Genomic DNA, 24,560 nt, shown 5'->3' with positions numbered 1-24,560 from the left:
AAGAATAGAGGTAACGTGCCACCCAAAATCTAACCAGCAGCTCCTGCGGGGGTAGTGTTATAGTTATAGTGTGGCCGGAAAATCTGACACTAACTGACACTTTGTGGGAACCAATGATACTAATACAGTGATCAGTGCTAAAAATATGCACTGTCACTGTACTAATGGCACTGGCTGGGAAGGGTTTAAACATCTAGGGTGATCAAAGGGTTAAATGTGTGCCCAGTGTGTGTGTGTGTGAGGTGCTTTTATTAAGAGATGTAAAGTTTTTTATTCCCTTCTTTGTAGGAAAACCAAAACCACCACATCCCACTGACAGGACAGAACTGTGCATTGTTTACATATGCAGAGCTCTGTCCTGTCTTCTCACCAATCAGCGGGTGCCAGAGACATCTATTGGCCTACCCGGAAGTACAGAATCGTGTATATATACGTGATTCTGCACACAGCGACTACCCTGTAGCAGTAAATCTACAGGAGGTGGTTGCTAAGTGGTTAAGGAAAATAATACAGAAGGTTTTAGGAATAGTGGGCCAAATCCTCAAAAGGGATACGCAGGCGGAACTGCTGTTCAGCCTGCGTATCCCTGTGCCTATCTTTGGAACTGATCCTCAGAAGCAGTTTTCCAAAGATAGGCAGAAGATCCGACATCTGTAAGAGACTTACACTGTCGGATCTTAGGATGCAGTACCGCATCCGCCGCTGGGGGCATTTCGAGTCGAAATGATGCTTCGCGTATGCAAATGAGGACTTACGGAGATCCACAAAGCTTTTCAGCTTTGTGTTTTCTGCGTAAGTTTACGTTTGCATACGTAAAATTAGTTCTGCTTTTACAAAGTGTAAACTAGTTACACCTTGTAAAAACAGACCTTTTTTTCGATCGCCGCGATTTTTTTAAAATTTTGAATTTTATTTTTCGGCGCGTAACTTTTTTTTTTCCCGACGCAACTTTATTGTCCCGTCGCAATCCACAAAGCCCGGCGTAACGTAATTTTGCGCGCTGCCCGTCGGGAAAATGACGTCACGAGCATGCGCAGTACAACCGGCGCGGGAGCGCGCCTCATTTAAATTGTCATCGCCCCCTGCAGAAGAGGACCGCCTTGCGCCGGAGACATTTAAGTTACACAGCCTGAAATTTCTAGGTAAGTGCTTTGTGGATCGGGCACTTAGGTAGAAATTTTAAGGCAGTGTAACTTAAATGGGAAAAGATAAGTTAGGCAGGATCTTTGAGGATTTGGCCCACTGTGAATTCATTTCCAGAAGAGATCCAAGCTGTTTGACATCCCTCTCTCTGATATCAGCCCTGATAGGATGGCCTTTGGATGGATATTAGGGGAAGCTGACATAGATCCCAATTTAATTATAACCGCAGCAGCTCCCCTAATCTGCCCACATCTCAGCACAAATCATTTCTGATAAGTACTAAAACATTAAGGCTCCATGCACACTGAAGCTAAAAAAAAATCTATAAAAAAATGCCAGTAGCTTTGCAGGGAGCCTTTCAACGTTTTTAGCGTTTTTGCAATAGCGTTTATTAGCGTTTTTCCGTGTAGCGTTTTTTATCTTTTTTTTTCAATGGATAAAAAAAGCTCCAAAACGCTGGCGCCAGAGTTTTTGAGCGTTTTTCATCGTTTTGCATTTTTTTGAGTTTTTTATTTGCCGAAAAACAGCAATTTGAACGCAAATTTCGGGCGTTCAGAAAAGAGCCAATAAACTCCAGAGCTCATTAACACTAAAAAACACCCATGTGTGCACGGGCACATAGGCTAACAGTTTATAAAAAGTCCAAAACGCCAATAAACTGCAGTTTATCAGCTTCAGTGTGCATGGAGCCTAAGGCCCAACTGGAGGAAACTTGAAAATTCTTCCTTGCAGTGGGGCTGTGCTGAATTGCACACATTAAATTATTGTAAAGGCATAAGGTTTTTTATCTTGATGCATTCTATGCATCTAGGTAAAAAAGCTTCTGTGTGCAGCAGCCCCCCAGCCCCCTCTAATATTTACCTAAGCCCCCTCTCGATCCAGGGATGTCCACAAGAGCCTTGCCTCTCCAAAAACTTGCACTCCATTGGCTCCCACTGCTGTCAGTCACAGTCAGTGAGCCAATCAGAAGACAGAGGAGGTGGGGCCAAGCCACAGCTTCATGTGTGAATGGACACACAGAGCCGCGGGTCAGGAGCACGCCGGCTTGGAGGGAGGAACCAGGAATGCTGGTGTGGGACCCGAGAAGAGGAGGATCAGGGCTGCTCTATGTAAAACCATTACACAGAGCAGGTAAGTTGAAAGGGGGTTGCAAACGTGTTTGCATCCTATGCATTAAGGTAAAAAAACTTCTGTCACTGAGCAGCCCCCCAGCCTCCCCGTTTTACTCACCTGAGCCCGTTCTTTCCCACGCCGGAGACACTCACACCCTCTCTGGCCGGGGTCTCGGTTTATGATTGGATAGATTGATAGCAGAGCAGCCATTGGCTCCCGCTGCTGTCAATCAAATCCAATGACGCGGGCACCGGGAGGCGGGGCCGAGTCCAGCTTTCTGTGTCTATGAGAGCAAATGCTGGACTCAGGAGCGTGCGCGCACAGGTACCCCCAAGGAAATTGCTTCTCCTAAGTGGTATCCTGATGCATGGAGGAGATACTAGGGCCACCGGGGGACCCCAGAAGAGGATGATTGGGGCAAAACAAACTGCACAGTGGCGGTAACTGTGACATGTTTGTTATAAAAAAAAAACATGAGGGTTTAGTAACCCTTTAACATTATATATAAAAAAAAAAAAAAACACAAGACTTTAATATCACTTTAACTTCTCATTTAGGTCTAGGGTCCCGCAAAAAGCAGTTTTTCTTACCTGATCCTCCTCTTCCCTGGCACCTGCCATTCTCCACTTCTCCTTTAAGATTCGGCAGTGGGCTGTACCACCACATCCTCACGTCCAGTGCAGGGCTATAATGTCAATGGACCTGTGGCAGCCAGAGTAGAGGGGAGAAGAGATTGTAGGGAGCAGTTTAGCAGTGCAGAGGGAGTAGAGCACAGGCAGGGATGGACTGGCCATTGGGACTACAGGGAGTTTCACGGTGGGCCGATGGCTCAGTGGGCCGGCTTTAGTGACAGCAGACCGCAGCCCCCCTCCGCTCTTCTTTCTCTCCCTTCCCGCAGCGCTCACCTCCTCTCCCTCCTCGCAGCGCTCACCTGGGGGGGACAAAGAAGCAGGGGGAGGAGCAGGGACAGCGACAGAGGCGCATGGGGGAGGGGACAGACAGCTCCCTCAACAGCTATGGCCTGGGAGTTACTCACTTCTGCCTAATCTTGCCCCGGGTGAAATAATGTCTAGCTTCCCCACTGGTACTGCCTATAAGAATACCAGTACCAGCCGTTCTACTCTAATAAAGTAGAACGGCTAGTGAAGGGGGAGAGGGGGCTTGGGTGGCCGGGCGGGGGGGGTGCGGGAGTTGTCCAGCAGCCATGGGAGAGACCTGTCAAAGTGGGCCAGTCTGGATAAAGTCCAGGGCCAAATTTTTGTCCCAGTCCAGCCCTGAGCACAGGTGTCAAACACAAAGCCCGCAGGCCGAATCTGGCCCTCCAGGTCATTTTATGTGGCCCTCGCACCTCTCCTGCAGCTACAGGAGAGCTCCAGCCATCCTCTGGTCCTCCTCCAGACCGTTACTTTATGCTTTTAAGCAATGCATTCAGCTTCTTCCCAGCAGCAGCATAAGGAATGGGGGGTGCACTGTAAGGGAGGGTGGGGGATTCAACTTCTGATGGTGGGGTGGCTCTTGGCATCTAATGTAAGGGGAGGGGATGCACTGGACATCTAATCTTACAGATACAACCGGCCCTTTTGAGGGCAATCATAATGCTGATGAGGCCCACAATTAAATTGAGTTTGACACCCCCGGAGTAGAGGATCAGGTAAGAAAAAGATTGTTTTTTAAAGTGGAGTTCCACCCATAAATATAACATTACATCAGTAGTTTTAAAAAAATGTCATTAGTCCTTTAAGAATTTTTTTTTTTTTTTTAGATGCCTTCAAAGTGTTGTTGCTAGGCAGAATAGTTAATCTTCCCTCTTCCTACACCTAGGTGCTTAAGCTTCACCGCACAGACTCCTGGGAATGTAGTGGGTGTAACTTTCCAGGAGTCTGTGCACTCCCCTTTATCGAAGAATCATGTGACTTGGACAGTACAGGTGCTGAAACCTGATCTGAAAACTATTACATTGCTGCAAGGCTGAAATCCAGGAAGTCATACAGTCTGGCTTCATGATGCCCACACTTAAGATGGCCCCAGTCAATTTCTGTTTTATAAAGTGTCTAAATGCTGTAACAACCTACTGTAACAAAACGGACCCTAGTTTACAGACTAACTTTACTAGAGTACATTAAGCTTGTGTATTACAGGGGTATTTATATTTAAAAAGTGAAATTGTGGCCGGAACTTCGCTTTAAATATAATAAAATTATTCTCAATGCATTTCAAGAACCTACAACTCTGAATACACTCTAACTTTTCTCCATTATGGTGATTAGGAAGTTTACCCTACAGCCCCAGAGGCCCATAGAGAACGCTCCTGAAGAACCTGCACTGCAGTTTTGGGTACAGATTCCTCAGCAGCTCTTTGTACTGGTCAGCAGGGGGTTAAAAGGGATTGTGCCAGATTTCTGATTGAAATCAGTTTCCTTCCCTCTCGGATTATTAAATCTTCCAAGGGCTCCAGCGGAAAGATGAGTTTACATGTTTGGGTCTGCCTACATTATTTATTCATGTTTAATTGAAAACGATCTTATATAGCAAAGCAGCTGTTGAGTTAGAATACACGCAGGTACTTTCCTGTGCCTGACTCTGACAAACTATTACTTTGATTTTTTTTATGACAGGTTCACTTTGCATATTGGAATGACATTGCTTTTTCTTTTTAAAGCTGATACGGCGAGGATTCTAGGACAGGATCCCAAGTTCCTGGCAAGACTTGTGCAGTGGTGTGAAGTGAAAGATCACATTGGTGTACGAGGAGAAGCAAACCGTTTGCTGGCATCTCTCCTGCGGCACAGCAAGTCTGCAGTAAGACAATAAAAATCTTCCATTAACCCCTTCATTAAGGGGGTAAAACAAACCCTAAAGTGACATTAAGCCATATTCTTATTCTCCAAACATAATCCATACATACTGGGGCGGACTGACAACTCATGGGGCTCCTGGGCAATAAAAGATAATGGGGCCCCCTCTGTCCCTGCCCACATGCAAGCCACACCTACACAAAGCCCCACCTACATAAATCATGGGGTACACAGTAAGCAACATAGCAGGGCACATCACAGGGCATGGGGTGCACAGCAGGGCACATCATGGGGCACAGGGCACATCAAGTGGTACACAGCAGGGAACACTGTAGGGGGGTGGAGGGCAGAGGGGGAGACTGTGGGGGGTGGAGGGCACAGGGAGACACTATAGGGAGTTGGGGGCAGAGGGGCACACTGTAGGGGGGTGGAGGGCAGAGGGGGACACTGTGGGGGGGGTGTAGGGCACAGGGGGACACTATAGGGGTGGAGAGCAGAGGGGGACACTGTAGGGGGTGGAGGGCAGAGGGGGACAATGTGGGGGGGTGTAGGGCACAGGGGGACACTATAGGGGTGGAGAGCAGAGGGGGACACTGTAGGGGGGTGGAGGGCAGAGGGGGATATTGTGGGGGGGGGAGGGCACATAGGTGGACACTGTGGGAGGGTGGAGGACATGGGAGGACTGGGAGAATGTCATAGGCATCCTACGGTCCTGTTGGGGCCCGGGCCCCCTACACCTGTACTGGCTGCCGCCCACTCCCGCCCCTGCAATGGCTGCCATGGTACCTCCAGACTCCAGTTAAGAAAACAGCGCCTCACCCGATGCCTGAATACCTCTCACAGCACGCTGCTCCCCACCAACTCCCTTTCTCTCCTCTCGTTTGTCCCAGGTGATGTCATGTACAAGCACCTGGGGTGGACGTGGACGGGAGGGAAGCAGGAGCCAGCAAGGAGCAGCGCACTGTGAGAGATATTACTACAGCCGCTTGCTGAATTCCTGCTAGACTGCATCTATTGCAGATGCAGAGCCTCTCACGGGCCCGTTAACGACAGTGCCTGATGGGTCAGTCCGCCCCTGCAAACACATCCACTACCTAATGTCCCTGTAATACAGTTTTCATGAAATCATATCTTACTGAGCTTTGTAATGTCCTATATGAGTTCCCTTTTCCCCATCACTTCAATTTGTTTGGAACAAGCAGATCACATTAGTTGCAGTCATGTGCACTGCTGTATGTACACTACAAATCGCATAGTCCATATCCCATCTCAGAAGTGATGTAGAAAAGAGGGAGAGATGAGGGCGTTCTGGTGAGGTTGGGTATCTGGGCCTTAGTAGCAGTGGAGAGATGGCACTGAAGGCAGCACTTTGTAGAGAAGAAGCAGCTCAGGAGGGTCATAAAGGAAAGAAAAAGGCGCCTCTAGGTGTAGTGGTTAAAAGATTTATTATAGGCAAAATGGGATTAAAAACACTTACAAGATAGTAAGAGGTCATAAGCATTAAATGATTAGTCATCATGCAGATCGCTGTAATCCTTGTCTGTCTGGGGGAGAGAGAGAGCCATCCTGAAGCTGTCAGACTCCCTGGTGACATGGATTGGCGAGGAGGTTAAGATGACCTGGTCTGACTAAGGAGCTGTGCATGCTCTGAAACGCGTCATTGCCCACCATCTTCACCTGATGTCACATTGGCCGCGTGTGTTCCAGAACCCGGGCCGCCTCATCGCATCTTCACCTCCTCGCCAATCCATTTCACCAGGGACTCTCGGATTTCCGAAATTTTGAATTTTCCGAATTTTAGACATTTGGAATTTCCGGATTTTCCAATTCTGAATTTCCGAAATTTCGAAATTCAAATTTCCGAATTTCGGAAATTCAAAATGTCGAAAATCGGAAATTTGAAAATTCGAAAATTCAATAATGCGAAATTCGAAAATTCTGAATTTCAAATTTCTGAATTCCCAAATTTCTGAATTAAGCTAAAAAACGAATAAAACGAAAATGAACACATTTTTCAGCAGTGCACATGTCTAATTACAGCGATCCGCAATAGGACTAATCATTATATACCCATGACCGCTTTACAGTATAGTTCAATACAGAAGAGACAAGAGGGCCCTGGTCATAGGGCTTACATTCTAAAGAGGGAGAGGTGGTACAAAAGGTAATAGCTGCAAGGATAATTAGATGGGGGTGGCGTAGGTACAGTTGTTAGGTGGGTGTGGGATAGGCTTCCCTGAATAAATAAGTTTTCAGGGATCTCCTAAGGCTCCCCGCATCCAATTCCCAATGACAGGAGAAAATTCGGCCTGAAATCAGACTTGAAACGGTGAACCAGCATGCACCTGACCCCTGCTATGGGATGGATCCGTCTTAGGTGGGAACCGAGCCTAAAGGTGGAAAGATTAGCGGTTTATCGGAAATACTGGGAGGGAGTTCCAGAGGATGGGAGAGGCTCTGGAGAAGTCCTGAAGGTGAGCATGGAAGGAGGTAACAAGGGAGCTAGGGGGCAGGAGGTCCTGGGAGGAGTAGAGAGGACAATTTGTGCGAATTCTGCAGATGATGTTGTTGATGTAGCTGGGGCAATGTTGTGAATGGCCTTGTATGTTGTGGTTAGTATTTAGAATTTTATACGGTGGGGTAGGGGAAGCCAGTGAAGGGATTGGCAGAGAGGAGCAGCAGTCACGGACGGGTTAGCAAGATGTATTAGTCTAGCAGCAGCATTCATAATAGACTGAAGGGGGGATAGCCTGCATAAGGGTAGGCTATTAAAGCAGCAGTAACCCATCTATTTACCAGTTTAAAAAAACTGTTTAATTTACGGCACGTGCCAGAAATGTAACACTCCCATTGGTTGGCTCTCAACCAAACTGTCAAACCATCCAATGGCTGGTGTCATAACTGACATGTGCAGCACCATGGATGGCAGTTGTAGATTAAACAGAGGCAAAGATGGCAGCTTTCTTAGCTGAAAACAATAGGAGGGTTTACTTACACGGTAAGGAGAGAGTTGCATTAATATGACAATTATATCAGTGTACGTGGTTATAAAAGAAAACCAAAGTATGCAATACATATGCTACACAATATGAAATATAACCAAAATAATACATAAGGTTAAAAATCAAGAAAAACATGCAGCAAACCTACAGGGGCAGATCCACGTACCTCCGCGGAATAATACGACGAGCACAGCGTATCTTAGATACACTACGCCGCCGTATCGTATTTTGTTTTTTTCGAATCCTCAAAGAATTTGCGCCGTAAGTTATGGCGGCGTAGTGTATCTTTGGCGGCGTAAGGGCGCAGAATTCAAATGGCTGTTATGGAGGCGCGTTTTATGTAAATACGTTGTGACCCGACGTAAACAACATTTTTTTTTAACTGCGCAGGCGCCGTCCGTGGGGGTATCCCAGTGCGCATTCTCGAAATTAACCCGGAACAAGCCAATGCTTCCGACGGTGACGTCATTCTACGCAAATCCCTATTCGCGAACGACTTGCGCAAACGACGTAAACATTTCAAATTTCTACGCTGGAACGACGGCCATACTTAACATTGAGTACGCCTCATAACAGTAGCTTTAACTATACGCCGGAAAAAGCCGAACGCAAACGACGTAAAAAAAATGCGCCAGCCGGACGTACGTTCGTGGATCGCCCTAACTAGCTAATTTGCATACTCAACGCGGAATTCGACGGAAATGCCACCTAGTGGCCGCCGAAAAATTGCAGCTTAGATCCGACGGCGTACTAAGACGTACGCCTGTCGGATCTAGCCGAGATGCCGTTGTATCTTGTTTTGAAGATACAAAACAAAGATACGACGCGCAAAATTTAAAATTACGCGGCGTATCAAGAGATACGCCGGCGTAATACTTTTGTGGATCTGCCCCACAGTATGTTAGGGGTGTTTCTGTAGGATCCCATGCAATAAATATATAAAAGGTACAATTAATAGCCCTGAAATGTGTTCTAAATGAAGAGGTGCTAAGCAGACATCTAGGGGTTACAAGTAAGTAATCCAATCACATGCAGATGTAGACAAGTGGGCTAAATCAGTTAGTAATTCTGCTCGCTGGCATCAAACGAGTTTAGCAAATATGCTTTTCAATCAATTTTAATGTGGTTTGCTATTTACAGGAAGTTGTAAAAGCCATTCAGAAGGCCAAGGGTGTTAAGCATCTGGTATCCATGACAACCAGCGAGCACGCCATCATGCAAAATGAAGCTCTTATCGCTTTGGCCATCGCATCTGCAATCAACCTTGGTAAAATGTCACAACATAATTGTGTTCTTTATTTTTTCTACTTTTTAAAGTTCACCTTTTGTAAAAAAAATTATAATAATAAATGTACATCTTTTTGAAGGTAAAAAAACATTTGCATTTATTATTTTTTTACATTGCATCCTGTAAAGCAATGCACCAGCAATCTTCATATCACAAGTGCAATGGCTGGATCCTGCGGGCTCTCAGTATACTGTCTGCACTTTGATACAGGCAGGCAGTTACTGAATGGCAGGAAGAGACAATGAACTACAAGAGCACTCACTAGTGCCGTAGCAGTTCATTGAGATATACAAGCCTGCTAGGGCCACCTTTGCAAATCATGGGGCCCCATACAATCTACTTGATAAGGCCCCCTCCCTCCCCTGCTTAATGTCACTGAGCAGAATGTAGTGACAGGGCAGTCAGTGAGCAGAATGTAGTGGTAGGGTAGTCATTAGGCAGTATAAAGTGGCAGGGCAGTCAGTAAGCAGTATGTAGTGGCAAGGAAGTCACTGAGCACCCAGAAGCGATTCAGTGCGCATGCGCCGCGCTTTATAAGTTTTTCATTCATTCATTCATTCATTAGAGCTGGGTGAAAAAATGATGGAATAGCGAATGGATACATTAGACATTAGCAGTATGTAGTGGTAGGGTAGTCATTAGGCAGTAGAAAGTAGCAGGGCAGTCAGTGAGCAGTATGTAGTGACAGGGCAGTCAGTGAAAAGAATGTATTGACAGGGCAGTCAGTGAGCAGAATGTAGTAGGAGGGCATTCAGTGAGCAGTATGTAGTGGTAGGGCAGTCAGTGAGCAGTATGTAGTGGTAGGGTAGTCATTAGGCAGTAGAACGTGGCAGGGCAATCAGTGTGCAGTATGTAGTGGCAAGAAAGTCACTGAGCAGTATGTAGTGGTAGGGCAGTCAGTGAGCAGTATGTAGTGGTAGGGTAGTCATTAGGCAGTATAAAGTGGCAGGGCAGTCAGTGAGCAGTATGTAGTGGTAGGGCAGTCAGTGGCAGTATGTAGTGACATGCCAGTCAGTGAGCAGTATGTAGTGGTAGGGTAGTCATTAGGCAGTATAAAGTGGCAGGGCAGTCAGTGAGCAGTATATAGTGGTAGGGCAGTCAGTGAGCAGTATGTAGTGACAGGGCAGTCAGTGAGCAGTATGTATTGACAGGGCAGTCAGTGAGAAGAATGTAGTGGTAGGGCAGTCAGTGAGCAGTATGTAGTGGTAGGGCAGTCAGTGAGCAGTATGTAGTGGTAGGGTAGTGATAAGGCAGTATAAAGTGGCAGGGCAGTCAGTGAGCAGTATGTAGTGGCAAGGAAGTCACTGAGCAGTATGTAGTGGTAGGGTAGTCATTAGGCAGTATAAAGTGGCAGGGCAGTCAGTGAGCAGTATGTAGTGGTAGGGTAGTCATTAGGCAGTATAAAGTGGCAGGGCAGTGAGTGAGCAGTGTGTAGTGGTAGGGTAGTCATTAGGCAATATAAAGTGGCAGGGCAGTCAATAAGCAGTATGTAGTGGTAGGGTAGTGATTAGGCAGTATAACGTGGCAGGGCAGTCGGTGAGCAGTATGTAGTAGTAGGGTAGTCATTAGGCAGTATAAAGTGGCAGGGCAGTCAGTGAGCAATGTGTAGTGGTAGGGTAGTCATTAGGCAGTATAAAGTGGCAGGGCAGTCAGTGAGCAGTATGTAGTGGCAAGGAAGTCACTGAGCAGTATGTAATGGTAGGGTAGTCATTAGGCAGTATAAAGTGGCAGGGCAGTCAGTGAGCAGTGTGTAGTGGTAGGGTAGTCATTAGGCAGTATAAAGTGGCAGGGCAGTCAGTGAGCAGTGTGTAGTGGTAGGGTAGTCATCAGGCAGTATAAAATGGCAGGGCAGTCAGTGAGCAGTGTGTAGTGGTAGGGTAGTGATTAGGCAGTATAATGTGGCAGGGCAGTCAGTGAGCAGTATGTAGTGGCAAGGAAGTCACTGAGCAGTATGTAGTGGTAGGGTAGTCATTAGGCAGTATAAAGTGGCAGGGCAGTCAGTGGGCAGTGTGTAGTGGTAGGGTAGTCATTGGGCAGTATAAAGTGGCAGGGCAGTCAGTGAGCAGTGTGTAGTGGTACGGTAGTCATTAGGCAGTATAAAGAGGCAGGGCAGTCAGTGGGCAGTGTGTAGTGGTAGGGTAGTCATTAGGCAATATAACGTGGCAGGGCAGTCAGTGGGCAGTGTGTAGTGGTAGGGTAGTCATTGGGCAGTATAAAGTGGCAGGGCAGTCAGTGAGCAGTGTGTAGTGGTAGGGTAGTCATTAGGCAGTATAAAGAGGCAGGGCAGTCAGTGGGCAGTGTGTAGTGGTAGGGTAGTCATTGGGCAGTATAAAGTGGCAGGGCAGTCAGTGGGCAGTGTGTAGTGGTAGGGTAGTCATTGGGCAGTATAAAGTGACGGGGCAGTCAGTGAGCAGTGTGTAGTGGTAGGGTAGTCATTAGGCAATATAAAGTGGCAGGGCAGTCAGTGAGCAGTATGTAGTGACAAGGAAGCAAGTGACCAGTATGTAGTGGTAGGGCAGGACAGCCAGCTGAGTTTCAGCTCAGAATATAATGCAAGGTAAATTCCCTAGCCACCTGTCTGTGTGCAGTGACAATATACATTGACGCAAGGTTTTTAAAACATCAAAATACATTAAGATAATTTACAAACAGTGTATCACTTTAATGTGTGTATATCTAAAAGCATTAAAGACTTCCGTTCCACTACAACATACAATTTTATCTTATTTTTTTTATCTATATTTTTATTAATTCCAGAAATAGTTGAAGAAGTCTTTAAAGAGGCAGATTTGATATCAATCTTACTGAAAGTTCTGCAGGATGAATCGATGGGTCCAGAGGTGAAATACAATTCGATGGGTCTGCTGTGTAGCCTTCTAGACTCAGGTATTGGTGGGCAATTGTCTTAAACTTTTTACTGAAAATACCCAGAGGAATCTGGGGAAGTTCAGAGTGGAACAATGGGCAGAAATGATCAGGGCAGGCTGCTTCATGCTACTATATGGAAAGGTGCAAGCAGCCTTGTCCCAAGTAGTGTGGTGAAGCTCGAGTGCCAGCTCCTGCCTGGCTGCTTAGGGAGTGATGCCAGACCTCACCAACCTCACCTTTTCCTGAGGCTGGTCATTATGCTTAGGTGTTTGGGTGAGTGGAGCAGGTGAAAATCGCTCTCTGCGCTCCCAGCTCAGGGGAAAAAACTGCAGGTGCATGCGCACATGTACACAACACAGCGGTGCCACAATGCCGGGTAAAGAGAAAGCCTTATGCCGCGTATACAAGGCCGTTTTTCATGTCATGGAAAAAAACAAAGTTTTTCTCAACGTGATTCCTCTCAAGCCTGCCTTGCCTACACACGATCGTGAAAAAAATGCTTGAGCAAAGCGCGGTGACGTACAACACGTACGGCGGCACTATAAAGGGGAAGTTCCATTCGAATGGTGCCACCCTTTGGGCTGCTTATGCTAATTTCCCATCTCATAATTTGCTTCTGAGCATGTGCATTTTTTTCACAACGTGAAAATCGACAAGAAAAAATAGAGCAGGTTCTAAATTTTTAACGGCCATTTTTCTCATTGAGAAAAATGCTCTGGAGCCTACACACGACCGCTTTTCACGACCAATTAAAAATATTGCCTTTTTTCCATCCTGAACGCGGCATAACAGTGCCTAAAAGGCAGGAACAAGCCCAAGATACGGCATGAGCAACAGGTAAAAAAATTGGGGTAAATACAGTTAGGCCGCGTACACCCGGTCGTTCCAAACCGATGAGAATGGTCCGACGGGCCATTTCCATCGGTTCACCGCTGAAGTGGCCTGATGGTCTGATGTGCGTACACACCATCGTTCCAAAAACCGATCGGGTCAGAACGCGGTGACGTCAAACACACGACGTGCTGAATAAAACGAAGTTCAACGCTTCCACGCATGCGTCGACTTGATTCTGAGCATGCGCGGGTTTTGAACCGATGCTTTCTGTACTAACCATCGGTTTGGACTTATCGGGCAGCGGGCTATTGGTTCGGTTTTAAAGCATGTTCGAAAATTTTGGACCGAAGGAAAACAGACCAATGGGCTATACACACGGTCGGTTTGGACCGATGAAACTGAACCTCGGTCCATTCTCATCGGTTTTGTCCGACCGTGTGTACGCGGCCTTACAAGCAGATACTCAAATGTAACAGAAAATATTTTTGCTCTCTCACATGCCATAATGCTGAGGAGGCAAATGAGACGCATTACATCTCCTAAAGAGAATTTGCATCAGATTAATATCGTCATCATAATGATGTCTATAAAATCATGATTTTGCACATTCCAATAATATGTTGTCTGTCGGACTGTAAAACACGGTCATCTGGAAATATTGATATAGTTAGAAGAGACATTAATACCACTTCAATACCAGGCACTTACACCCCCTTCCTGCCCGAGCCAATTTTCAGCTTTCTGCGCTGTCGCTGTTTAAATGACAATTGCGTGGTCATGCTACACTATACCCAGAGTTTTCATCTATTTGTTTCCAAGAATAGAGCTTTCTTTTGGTGGTATTTGATCACCTCTGCGCTTTTTATTTTTTGCTATACAAATAAAAAAAAAAAAATATTTTGAAAAAAAATTTAGTTTTTCTTTTTTTTCTGTTATAAAATTTTGTAAATAAGTAAGTTTTCTCCTTTACTGATGGGCACCGATAAAGCAGCACTGACAAGGCGGCGCCAATGAGGTGGCACTGATATGCAGCACTGATGGGCATTGATAGGTGGTACTGATGGGTGGCATGGTGGGCACTATAGGCGACACTGATGGGCACTGAAAGGCTGCGATGATGGGTTCTTATGGGTGGCATTGATAGGCGGCACTGATGGGGATTGATACATGGCACTGATATGCATCCCTGGTGTCACTGGCACTGGTAGGAATTTTGGGTGAGCACTGGTTGGCAGCTGCCTGGGCATTGATTGGCAGCTGCCTTGGCACAGATTGGCATTTCCCTGGTGGTCTAAGGGGCATACCTGGTGGTCCAGTGTGGATGCCCATCCCTGATGGTCCTGGGCAGCTTACTGGTGGTCCTGGGCGGGATCTGAGGGGGGGGCTGCACTGATAAACTATCAGCACAGACTCCCTCCTTGTCAGAAGAGCAGTCTGTCAGAAGCGAATGAGGAAAAGCCGATCAACAGCTCTTCCTGTTTACATTGTGATCAGCCGTGATTGGACACAGCTGATCACCTGGTAAAGAGTAACCTCTTCTCGGCCTCTCAGCGGGTGGGTGGGCTTTAACGCCCAGAGGCCACAATTACGAACATTATGTAAACATCTTCTTTTGCTGAGAGTGCTCCGAGCACAGAGACCAGAGGGTATCAGAAAGCTCCTGACGCATACTTGCGATCGTGAGCTCTCCGATCATGTGACCACTGTGACCGCCAATCACAATGGTCACGTGATCGGAAATGCCCGCCTCCACTTCCTGGCATTTAGAACCTCTTAAAGGGCTTGGAGGCAGCGGCGGAAAGGGGTTCAGCTCTATTACCTTCCTGTTTGGGAGGCAGTGAGTGCCAGACATTTCCTATAGGTCAGAATTGTTACAGAAGATACAGTGAACAGTACTTGTTTCTGGTGAATGATGGCAGCTATTGTTTATGTGGGTTAACTGACCCAGGGGAGGGCTGGCAGCCTTAGGTCTGGGGGGCAAGTCCAGTCAAGTGGCCCATAGAGCGTGGAAAAGTGATGGATCAAGGAAAACAGTCTAAGATTTTTCATGATCACAAGAGTCCGCACAGAGGCTCCCCTTACATCAGAGTCCGCACAGAGGCTCCCCTTACATCAGAGTCCGCACAGAGGCTCCCCTTACATCAGAGTCCGCACAGAGGCTCCCCTTACATCAGAGTCCACACATAGGCCCCTCTTACATCAGAGTCCGCACAGAGGCCCCCCCCTATATCAGAGTCTGCACAGAGGCCCCCCTTACATCAGAGTCCACACAGAGACCCCCTTACATCAGAGTCCGCACAGAGCCTCCCCTTACATCAGAGTCTGCACAGAGCCTCCCCTTACATCAGAGTCCACACAGAGCCTCCCCTTACATCAGAATCCACACAGACCCCATATACATCAGATCTTATGTAAGGGGTGTTCTGGGAAACTTGATTTAAGGGTGCATGTTGTGGACTATTGTGTAAAGAGGGTCTCTGCTCACCAAAGCCTGCCCCCCTCCCCTTTAACAAAGTCCACAGAGCACCCCTTTTTATACACTGGGAGGCAGGAGAGACTAGAGAGGGTGAGCCTACCAGAATGGAGGCTGAGGCGCAGGCAGGCTGTCTGATGCTTTTTTGGGTTCAAACTTCCTGTCCAGTGCCCACACATGCCCAGGGAGAGTGGGCAGGGCAGACTCAGAAGAAGGAGGAGCAGATGAGCTCTTTCTCTCCTCGTGTCTGTGCAGAGAGAGAAGTGGATGTCAGCGCTGGTGTGCGCTGAGGCTGAGCTATGTGTGAGACGAGACATAGCTCAGCTCTGCAGCCATCTACCTAGGAGCTGACACAGGCACGGCTGCACAGTGGGAGGTGAGCAGCGGCCATGACCTGTGTTAACAGAGCTCCAGCAGGCATATTCCTGCTCTGCAAAAACAGCATTTGGTAGTGACGGCCGGTGGCTGTGCATAGTGTCACCAGCCCGGGGGGAGATTTCCACCCTGCCCCCCCTCCCCTGAACTGACCCCAGTTATAATTACCCTTAGTCTGCTGGAACTTACTCTCACCCTGCAGAGAGCTTATCAATGGGGCAACAAACTTATCTTGCTGCCCAACATTTTTCTGTAGCCAATGTCCATTTCTCCTGTAGGTTAAGGGCTCTTTCACACGGAGCGGACCGTTTCTGGGTCCGCTCCGTGTGTCTCCGTCGGCTCAGCGGGGATCCCCGCTGAGCTGTCGGCGGATAGGGCGGTCCCCGCACGCAGTGCAGGGACCGCCCTGTCTCAGCTCCGCTCTGCCATATGGGGAAACGGATGCAGACGGAGCGTCTGTCCGTCTGCATCAGTTCCGTTCCGCCGGACGGAAGAAAAATAGTCTTTTCTTCCGTCCGAAAACCGGATCCCGACGGATGCGGACGCTAGCGGATGCTCCATCCACTAACGGACGCGATCCCATAGGGATGTATTACAAGTCCGTTAACGGACTTGTAATAACGGACAGGCGGAGCGGACGTCTGAAAGGGGCCTAAAGCATTCTACATCTCTCAATGAACAAAACTTTTTTTTTTTTTTCTTGATAGAATGGGGAAGGAAAAAAAACTAATCTCTGGGACTCACAGAAATGCTCTTTTTTTTTCTTTGTGTTGCTATTCCATACCTTTTCTACGTTCCTTTCAGGAAGATAAGAGAGGGAAATCTCTCTAGGAGCCACCTATACCAGTAAGAACTTTTTAGAGGTTCTAATCTTCCCCACTCTATCCAAAAACAAAATAAAAAAAAGTTTTGGTGGGTCTAACAAGAAACTTACATATTTAAAATGTCTGACTTGTGTACTGTTAAGTTTAATAGATGCTTTTTCCTTTCTGCAGATGACCTAAGAAAGGAAATGGAAGCCGTCAACATGAAGGAGACTTTGGAGAAGCTTTGCGGGCACAGCAATAGCAATGTGGTCAAACAAGCCAACTCCGTCCTGCAGATTTTGGCAAATGCCAGCCAGAGCAGCGACCACTTCTTTGCATAGCTTTTGTCTTCCAGCAGAGCAAAATGTAGCAAGCCACCTCCTGCATCCGGCTAGATTTTCCACTAGCGGCGTAGCATTAGTTTATGCTGGTAAAGTAGTATATTAGCTAGATACAAGAAACATGCAACAAAACAACATCAGTTATGGGCGGCTAGACTGTGGCATTACCAGCAATGCCTGTACATCTTATGAGTACAGCAAAGTAAATAGAATCACAGAACACTAGTGATGGATGAAGTTGAGAAAATGTTTAGGAAGGCAGTGCAAACTAGTGATGCAGAGTAACCAGTAGGATTTTAATATATTGAAATCAGATTACCAAGTCATTTATGAATGAAATGTATGCCAACAAGATCATTTATTGTATCACTTAGCAGCCAGTGAGCATTCAACTGTCATTTCTCCAGTGAGTGTCCAACTGTCATTTCTCCAGTGAGTGTCCAACTGTCATTTCTTCAAGGAAGTCTTGAAATAAGGATTCTGATTGGCAAGACAGGTTTTCAACACACTTTTCACTTTGTTCAGTGCTCTTTGCCTGGCTGAAAAAGGCAAAATCGTCCATCTAGCCCAGGGGTGTCCAAACTTTTGACCTTCCTGTGCCACATTGGAAGAAGAGTAAGGGTCCTTTCAGACATGCGGATCCCGTTCCTTTCATATGCGCTTGCTCAGCGGGGATCGATCCGTTGATCCCCGCTGAGCTGGCAGGTGACAGGGCGGGCCCTGTGCAGGGACCACCCTGTCAGATCTCCGCTCTCCCCTATGGGAGGATTGGCTGAACACAGACCGTCTGTCCCTGTTCACCCGATCCACTCTGCAGACGGATGGAAAAATAGCATTTTCCTCCGTCTGCAGAATCGAACCATAGCGGGGACAAATGATATCGGGTGTCGGCGGATGTTCATCCACTGACACCTGCTATCCCATAGGGATACATGTATGTCCCTTTTTCATCCGTAAATGTGTGAAAGGGGCCCTACTGTCTTGGGCCACACATAAAATACACTAACAATAAGGATAGCTGATGAGTAGGAAAAGTTGGGCAGATCACAAATTATCACTGACATTGATAATGTACTTACCTGAGTAATAAAGCTTTTTTTAAATTATAAATAGGTATAATTTAATAAAAAAACACTTACGGACCGCCCGCCGTTGTTATACGTTTGCATTTTGAAGAGGAATATCATTGTTATGGCAGCAGCTAGCTGCCATAACCCCGGTATCATCTTATTCAGCGGGCGGCCCTCTTTCAGATAAAAGTGGTCTCTGTGGCGGATTCGCCGCAAGATCACTTTTATCAATGGTGAGAGAGGGCCCACGCCTCTTGCCGCGCTATGGTGGCGATCGCGTCCTCTTCCCTGTTAGGTTTGGAGCTGAGTGAGGGGAATATGGCCCCCACCTGGCTCCATAACAGTGCAGGGCAGAAGCGATGTCAAAACATCACTTCTGCCCATAGCTCTTAAAGCTAATTATATTATTTATTATTGCATTTTAGTGTAAATGTGAGATCTAAGGTCTTTTTGACCCCAGATCTCATATTTAAGAGGTCCTGTCATGTTTACATTCCTTGTAATAGGAATAAACGTGACACCATTTTTTTTTTTTAATACAGTGTAAAAAATTAAAATAAAAGGTAAAATAAATAAGAAAAATAATACATTTAAAACGCGCCCTGTGCAATTGAGCTCACGTGCAGAAGCGAACCTGAGTAGTGTCTGCATATGAAAACGGTGTTCAAAGCACACATGTGAGGTAAAGCCACGAGCGTTAAAGTGAGAGCAATAATTCTAGCTCTAGACCTCCTCTGTTAACTCAAAACGTGCAACCTGTACAATTTTTTAAACGTCGCATATGGAGATTTTTAAGGGTAAAGGTTTGTCGCCATTCCACGAGCGGGCGCAACTTTGAAGCGTGACATGTTGGGTATCAATTTACTCAGCGTAACATTATCTTTGACAATATAAAAAAAAATTGGGCTAACTTTACTGTTGTCTTATTTTTTTAATTAAAAAAAGTGTATTTTTGTCCAAAAAAAGTGCGCTTATAGGACTGCTGCACAAATATGGTGTGACAAAAAGTATTGCAATGACCGCCATTTTATTCTCTAGGGCAGGCATGTCCAAAGTCAGGCCCGGGGGCCAAATGCGGCCCCCCTGTTGATTTAATATGGCCCCCAAGGGCCACAAAAGATATATACTGTATTTATTGGCGCTGCCTTGGAGGGGACAGGGAGGGGGCAGGATGAGCGCTGTCAGATTACATGAAGAGAATCTTCTGTTTATTCAGCAGCGTCTCTATTGGAAGTCCCGTCTCCCGGGATGCCATTGGACGACTGTTCTGTCTATCATAGGAGGCAGGACTTTGTATTAAAGAGGCCACAGGGTAAACAAGACATTCTCCTGTTTGTAATCTGTCGGCACTCGTCCCGCCCCCTCCCTCTGCCCTCCGAGGCTGCAGATGGGCATCGTTCAGGCTGCACTGATGGCAATGGTAAGGCTGCATTTATGGCACATGTGAGGCTGCATTTATGGCACATGTGAGGCTGCATTGGTTGCAATGGTGAGGTTGCAATGGTAAGGCTGCATTCATGGCAATTGTAAGGTTGCATTCATGGCAATGGTGAGGCTTCATTCATGGCAATGGTAAGCCTGTGCGTGTTATACGCCAATAAATACGGTATATCCAAATAACACGCCCAAGCTCATCTCTTCACCACACACAGCCACAAAGGCAAGAGAATTCTTGTTGGGCCGTGTATTAGTGCTCAGACGAACACACTTAGACAGAATTTTAATGGTTCAAAGAATGTCAGGCAAAATAGTCGGCCCTTACGCATGTTCACTTCATCAAATCTGGCCCTCTTTGAAAAAAGTTTGGAGACCCCTGCTCTAGGGTGTTAGAAAAACATTATATAATGTTTGGGGGTTCTAAGTAATTTTCTAGCAAAAAAAATAAAAAATATTTTAACTTTTAAACAAGTTTGAAAAATAGTCCTGGTCCTTAAGTGGTAAAGTAAAAGAGGACGACACAAAACTGTGATATTTGGCAGTTTTTGATAAACTAACAAATCAATATCTGGTTCAATGGATGTAGTACTAATTCTCAAGGTGCTCATCAGATATTTTGGTTCTAGTTTTGCCTTCAGAAAGAGAGAGTATCCCCTAATTGGACCTTTAAGGCACTGAGATTGGATTGTATATAGAAAAATAGAAATTGTATTATTGAAATTCATACATTAGTAGAATAAAGGATAAAAAGTAGATTGAATGTTTACAGTAACTTTACGCATTCTTTGTCAGTAATTTACATGCTGTCATTGTTATGTTACATTTATTGCGTGTGCAAACCTTTTGTTAATGTATTATAGACATATGATTGACCTTCTCATACACACCCTTGAAGAAGGAGAGTCAGAAACTCCGAAACGCGTTGGGTAAACTACGAGAAATCATAGTCAATCGTTGTGGTGATTGTTATAATTCCTATGCAGTTACTGTAAACATTCCATCTACTTTTTATCCTTCATTCTACTGATGTATGTGTTTCAATAACAAAATGTATATTTTTCTATATACAATCCAATCTTAGTGCCTTAAAAGTCCAGTTAGGGGATACTCTCTCCTTTGGTCTAGTTATTTGGATGTGGCACGTTACAGAGAAATACCCACCGATGTTTAGCATTGCTTAGTTTTGCCTTCATCCATGAAAATGCTTGCTCTAAAGGTATACATAGTGAAGAGTGGAATTTTTTTTTTTTTGGGGGGGGGAAGATAAAACTTCTGATGCCGCGTACACACGATCATTTTTCAGGTTGTAAAAAACGAAGTTTTTTAAAAATGTAATTTAAAACGATCATGTGTGGGCTTCAGAGCATTTTTCGGGTTCTAAAAAAACGACAATTTTTTTTTTCCGAACATGCTCTATTTTTTCACTACGTTTTAAACAATGTCGTTTTTCGGGTTGTAATAAATGGTCGTGTGTGGGCTTTAACAACGTGAAAAACCCACGCATGCTCAGAAGCAAGTTATGAGATGGGAGCGCTCGTTCTGGTAAAACTACCGTTCGTAATGGAGTAAGCACATTCATCACGCTGTAACAGACAGAAAAGTGCGAATCGTCTTTTACTAACACGGAATCAGCTAAAGCAGCCCCAAGGGTGGCATCACCCGAATGGAACTTCCCCTTTATAGTGCCGTCGTAGGTCACCGCACTTTGCTAGAGCATTTTTTTCACGATCGTGTGTGGGCAACGTCGTTTTAATGATGAAGTTGAAAAAAACGTTGTTTTTTCTAGAGCCTGAAAAACGTAATTTTTTACACCCACGAAAAATGATCGTGTGTACGCGGCATAAAAGTCCAGTTTCACTGTCAAATTTTTCTTTAGCTGCATGTGTTGGCTGTGTAAAAACCTTTTTACAACAAATTCTCCCCCAAAAAATCAAAATTTTGAAGAAAGTTTTACAATTTTGTTTTGGGCCGCATTCAGAGCCGTCTTGGGCCAGATGAGGCCCATGGGTTGCCGGTTGGACACCCCTGATCTAGCCACTTCATTTTTTTTAGTTTCCAGCTTGTGGCTATGTACTGCCATACCTTTACATGGATCCTAGTCGGTTATAATTTCCAGGGACATCTACGTGTACTGCCACCAAGTGGGTGGCTACACCTTCTCAGACATGGTTTACACGTATTTCTCAACATCTGGCTGGCCTACAGTTTGGTGGGAACCTCGGGACAATGATAAATGATAGAGGCGAGGAAAATGGACAGCTGCACTCCAATAGACCTTTCGGTTGTCTTTTATTGTAAAAAAAGAACAGAAAATGCGCTATAAAAATACAGATATAAAACCAGGATAGCATCCAACGCGTTTCACACTGTGGATCAGTGCTTAGTCATGACTAAGCACTGATCCAGAGTGTGAAACGCGTTGGCTGCTACCCTCATTTTTTGCTGTATTTTTGTAGTGCATTTTCTGTTCTGTTTTTACAATAAAAGACAACCGAAAGGTCTACTGGAGTGCGGCTGTCCATTTTCCTAGCCTCTATCATTTGCCTTGTGGATTGCCGGCACCCTTGATTTCCTGAGAAGCCACCAATTGCTCAGCATACCCACCTGGAGCGGTGATTCTCTCTTTCTCAGGACAGTGATAGGGGTCACATTTAGTGTCAGAAATGTATTATTGATTTATCAATGCATTTTCCAGCACATATTATATTAATAAAAAAAAAGTACAACACCATCTCACAAATGAGAGCTTCAAAGAATCTTATAAAAGATACAAATCTTATGTTATAGAGACAAATAGTTACACTTTGTTATACCATAACAAAGTTTGCAGGTTTTTCACCTTAATGCAGGGTAGACAGCCTCGGCACTCCAGCTGTGGTGAAACTACAAATCCCATCATGCCTCTACCTCTAGAAGTCATGCCTGTAATTGTCAGGGTCTTGCAATGTCTCATGGGACTTGTAGTTTCACCACAGCTGGAGGGCCAAGGTTGCCTACCCCTGCCCTAATGCATAGGTTAAAAAAAAATCAGACGGAATAAGTCAGACGGAAGCTTTTCATCGGATATTCAGTTGTGTGTATGCCCCATCTGACCTTTTCCGGCGGAATTAGATAGAGAACATGTTCTCAATTTTTCCGATTAAAAAAATTCGGATATTCCGTTCGTCTGGATGCAATTCAGGCGGACTAAAAACCACGCATGCTCAGAATCAAGTCGACGCATGCTCGGAAGCATTGAACTTAATTTTTCTTGGCTCGTCGTAGTGTTGTACGTCACCACGTTCTTGACGGTCGGAATTTGGTGCGACCGTGTGTATGCAAGACGGCTTGAGCGAAATTCCGTTGGAAAAACTGGTCGTGTATACAGGTCATCACTGCAGAACCACTGTAAGGGAGGGACGAGAGAGGGAGAAGCTTTTTCAGTACAGGCCCTTTATGAAATAAACCAACAGTGGCACAGAGACAGCAAAATAATTGCTGTATATTTTTCCCCTAAAAATACACAGAAGAGAAAAACAAAATATAGCATTCCTCTAAAACGATCAACTGGTTTTGCTTAGTAGAAGCCCTGCAATGAAAGTAGAAGTCCTAAAATGACAGTAGAAGTCCTACAATGAAAGAGAGCCCTGCAATGAAAGAGGAAGCCCTACAATGAAAGTACAGTAGAAGTCCTACAATGAAAGTAGAAACCCTACAACGAAAGTAGAAGTCATACAACGAAAGTAGAAGTCCTACAACGAAAGTAGAAGTCCTACAACGAAAGTAGAAGTCCTACAACGAAAGTAGAAGTCCTACAACGAAAGTAGAAGTCCTACAACGAAAGTAGAAGTCCTACAATGAAAGTAGAAGTCCTACAAAGTCCTATAATGAAAGTAGAAGTCCTACAATGAAAGTAGAAGTCCTACAAAGTCCTACAATGAAAGTAGAAGTCCTACAATGTAAGTAGAAGTCCTACAATGAAAGTAGAAGTCCTACAAAGTCATACAACGAAAGTAGAAGTCCTACAATGAAAGTAGAAGTCCTACAAAGTCCTACAATGAAAGCTCCATCATACATGTAATTACAGATTGTTAATTTGATAAGCCATTAGGATTCCTCCATTGGGGCAGTGGTATGTCTATGGCTCTGGTAAAGTGGAACTTGATGCTATGGGGTAGTGCACAATACATAGAATCATTGTATTGCCTTCTTAATTAGACCTGCATGTGCTTTGTCTCTCTTATTGAGCATTTCCTAAGACTAAAATAGCTGTGTGAAGCCAGTCACAAGTGCATATTGTACGGAAATGGAAGGATCCTGTTATTTTGGATTATTAAAGGAAACTACTTTAAATGCTCTGCTGATTACATATATGACATGCACAAACTAACCCGTTCTGTCAGTATCTGCAAAGCCACACAGTGATGTTGGTATGTGATCACCTGCAGAGGATGGCAATTGCTTTTGCAAATTGGAACTTTTCAACTATACACCAGCCATAGGAATATAAAAAAAAAGCACCATTTTAAAGTACAGCAAAAGCTCATTTGGCTGTACTTCTGTGGATCACAGGAGTGCGCTTCGTTCTGCACCCCTGTGACCCGTTTTCAGCAGACTGAACCTGCCGGCTGATGTCACAGATCCAGTGCAGGCTGGGGAAAGACCCCGACCATATGGTTGGGATCTGCCCACATGCTTGGACTGGCACCTGGCTCAGCCTCTTAGTGAGCCGCTAAGAGCCTGAGTCAGCCACTCCCGCCATTAAACAGCCCAGCGCTCCAATGAGTGCTGGAGGGGCAGAGCAGACAGCGGTAACTGACCATTTGGGCCATAACATTAGGGGGCCCCATCAGGGTTGCCAACCTCAGTAAAACCAGGGACAGTATGCAATAATCAGTTTTTTTTTTTTTTTTAATCCCAAGATTATAGCTGCCGCTGCCCCGCCTCTCCAGTACCTTTTCAGTGTGTGTATGTGTATTCTGCGTGTATGTATACTGTGTGTGTATATTGTCTGCCTGTGTGTGTGTATACTACTG

General features: G+C 45.5%; 1 protein-coding gene across 2 annotated transcripts in view; it reads left to right on the top strand.

The window, feature by feature from the left end:
* The window catches only part of LOC120909074 (rap1 GTPase-GDP dissociation stimulator 1-like), a 250,748-nt gene extending 232,978 nt beyond the window's left edge, over positions 1-17,770 (top strand). For both annotated transcript variants that reach the window (XM_040320718.1, XM_040320717.1), the window contains 4 exons: positions 4,916-5,055; positions 9,194-9,320; positions 12,099-12,227; positions 16,887-17,770. In XM_040320718.1, the coding sequence (XP_040176652.1) occupies positions 4,916-5,055; positions 9,194-9,320; positions 12,099-12,227; positions 16,887-17,038 (548 nt within the window). In that variant the 3' untranslated portion in view covers positions 17,039-17,770. The remainder of the gene's footprint in view (positions 1-4,915; positions 5,056-9,193; positions 9,321-12,098; positions 12,228-16,886) is intronic.
* Positions 17,771-24,560: the final 6,790 nt, after the last annotated feature.

This window comes from Rana temporaria, chromosome 8 (genome assembly GCF_905171775.1).
Source record: "Rana temporaria chromosome 8, aRanTem1.1, whole genome shotgun sequence".
Taxonomy (NCBI): Eukaryota; Metazoa; Chordata; class Amphibia; order Anura; family Ranidae; genus Rana; species Rana temporaria.
Note: the sequence above shows the minus strand (reverse complement) of the source record. Positions and strands in the feature narration are given on the sequence as shown.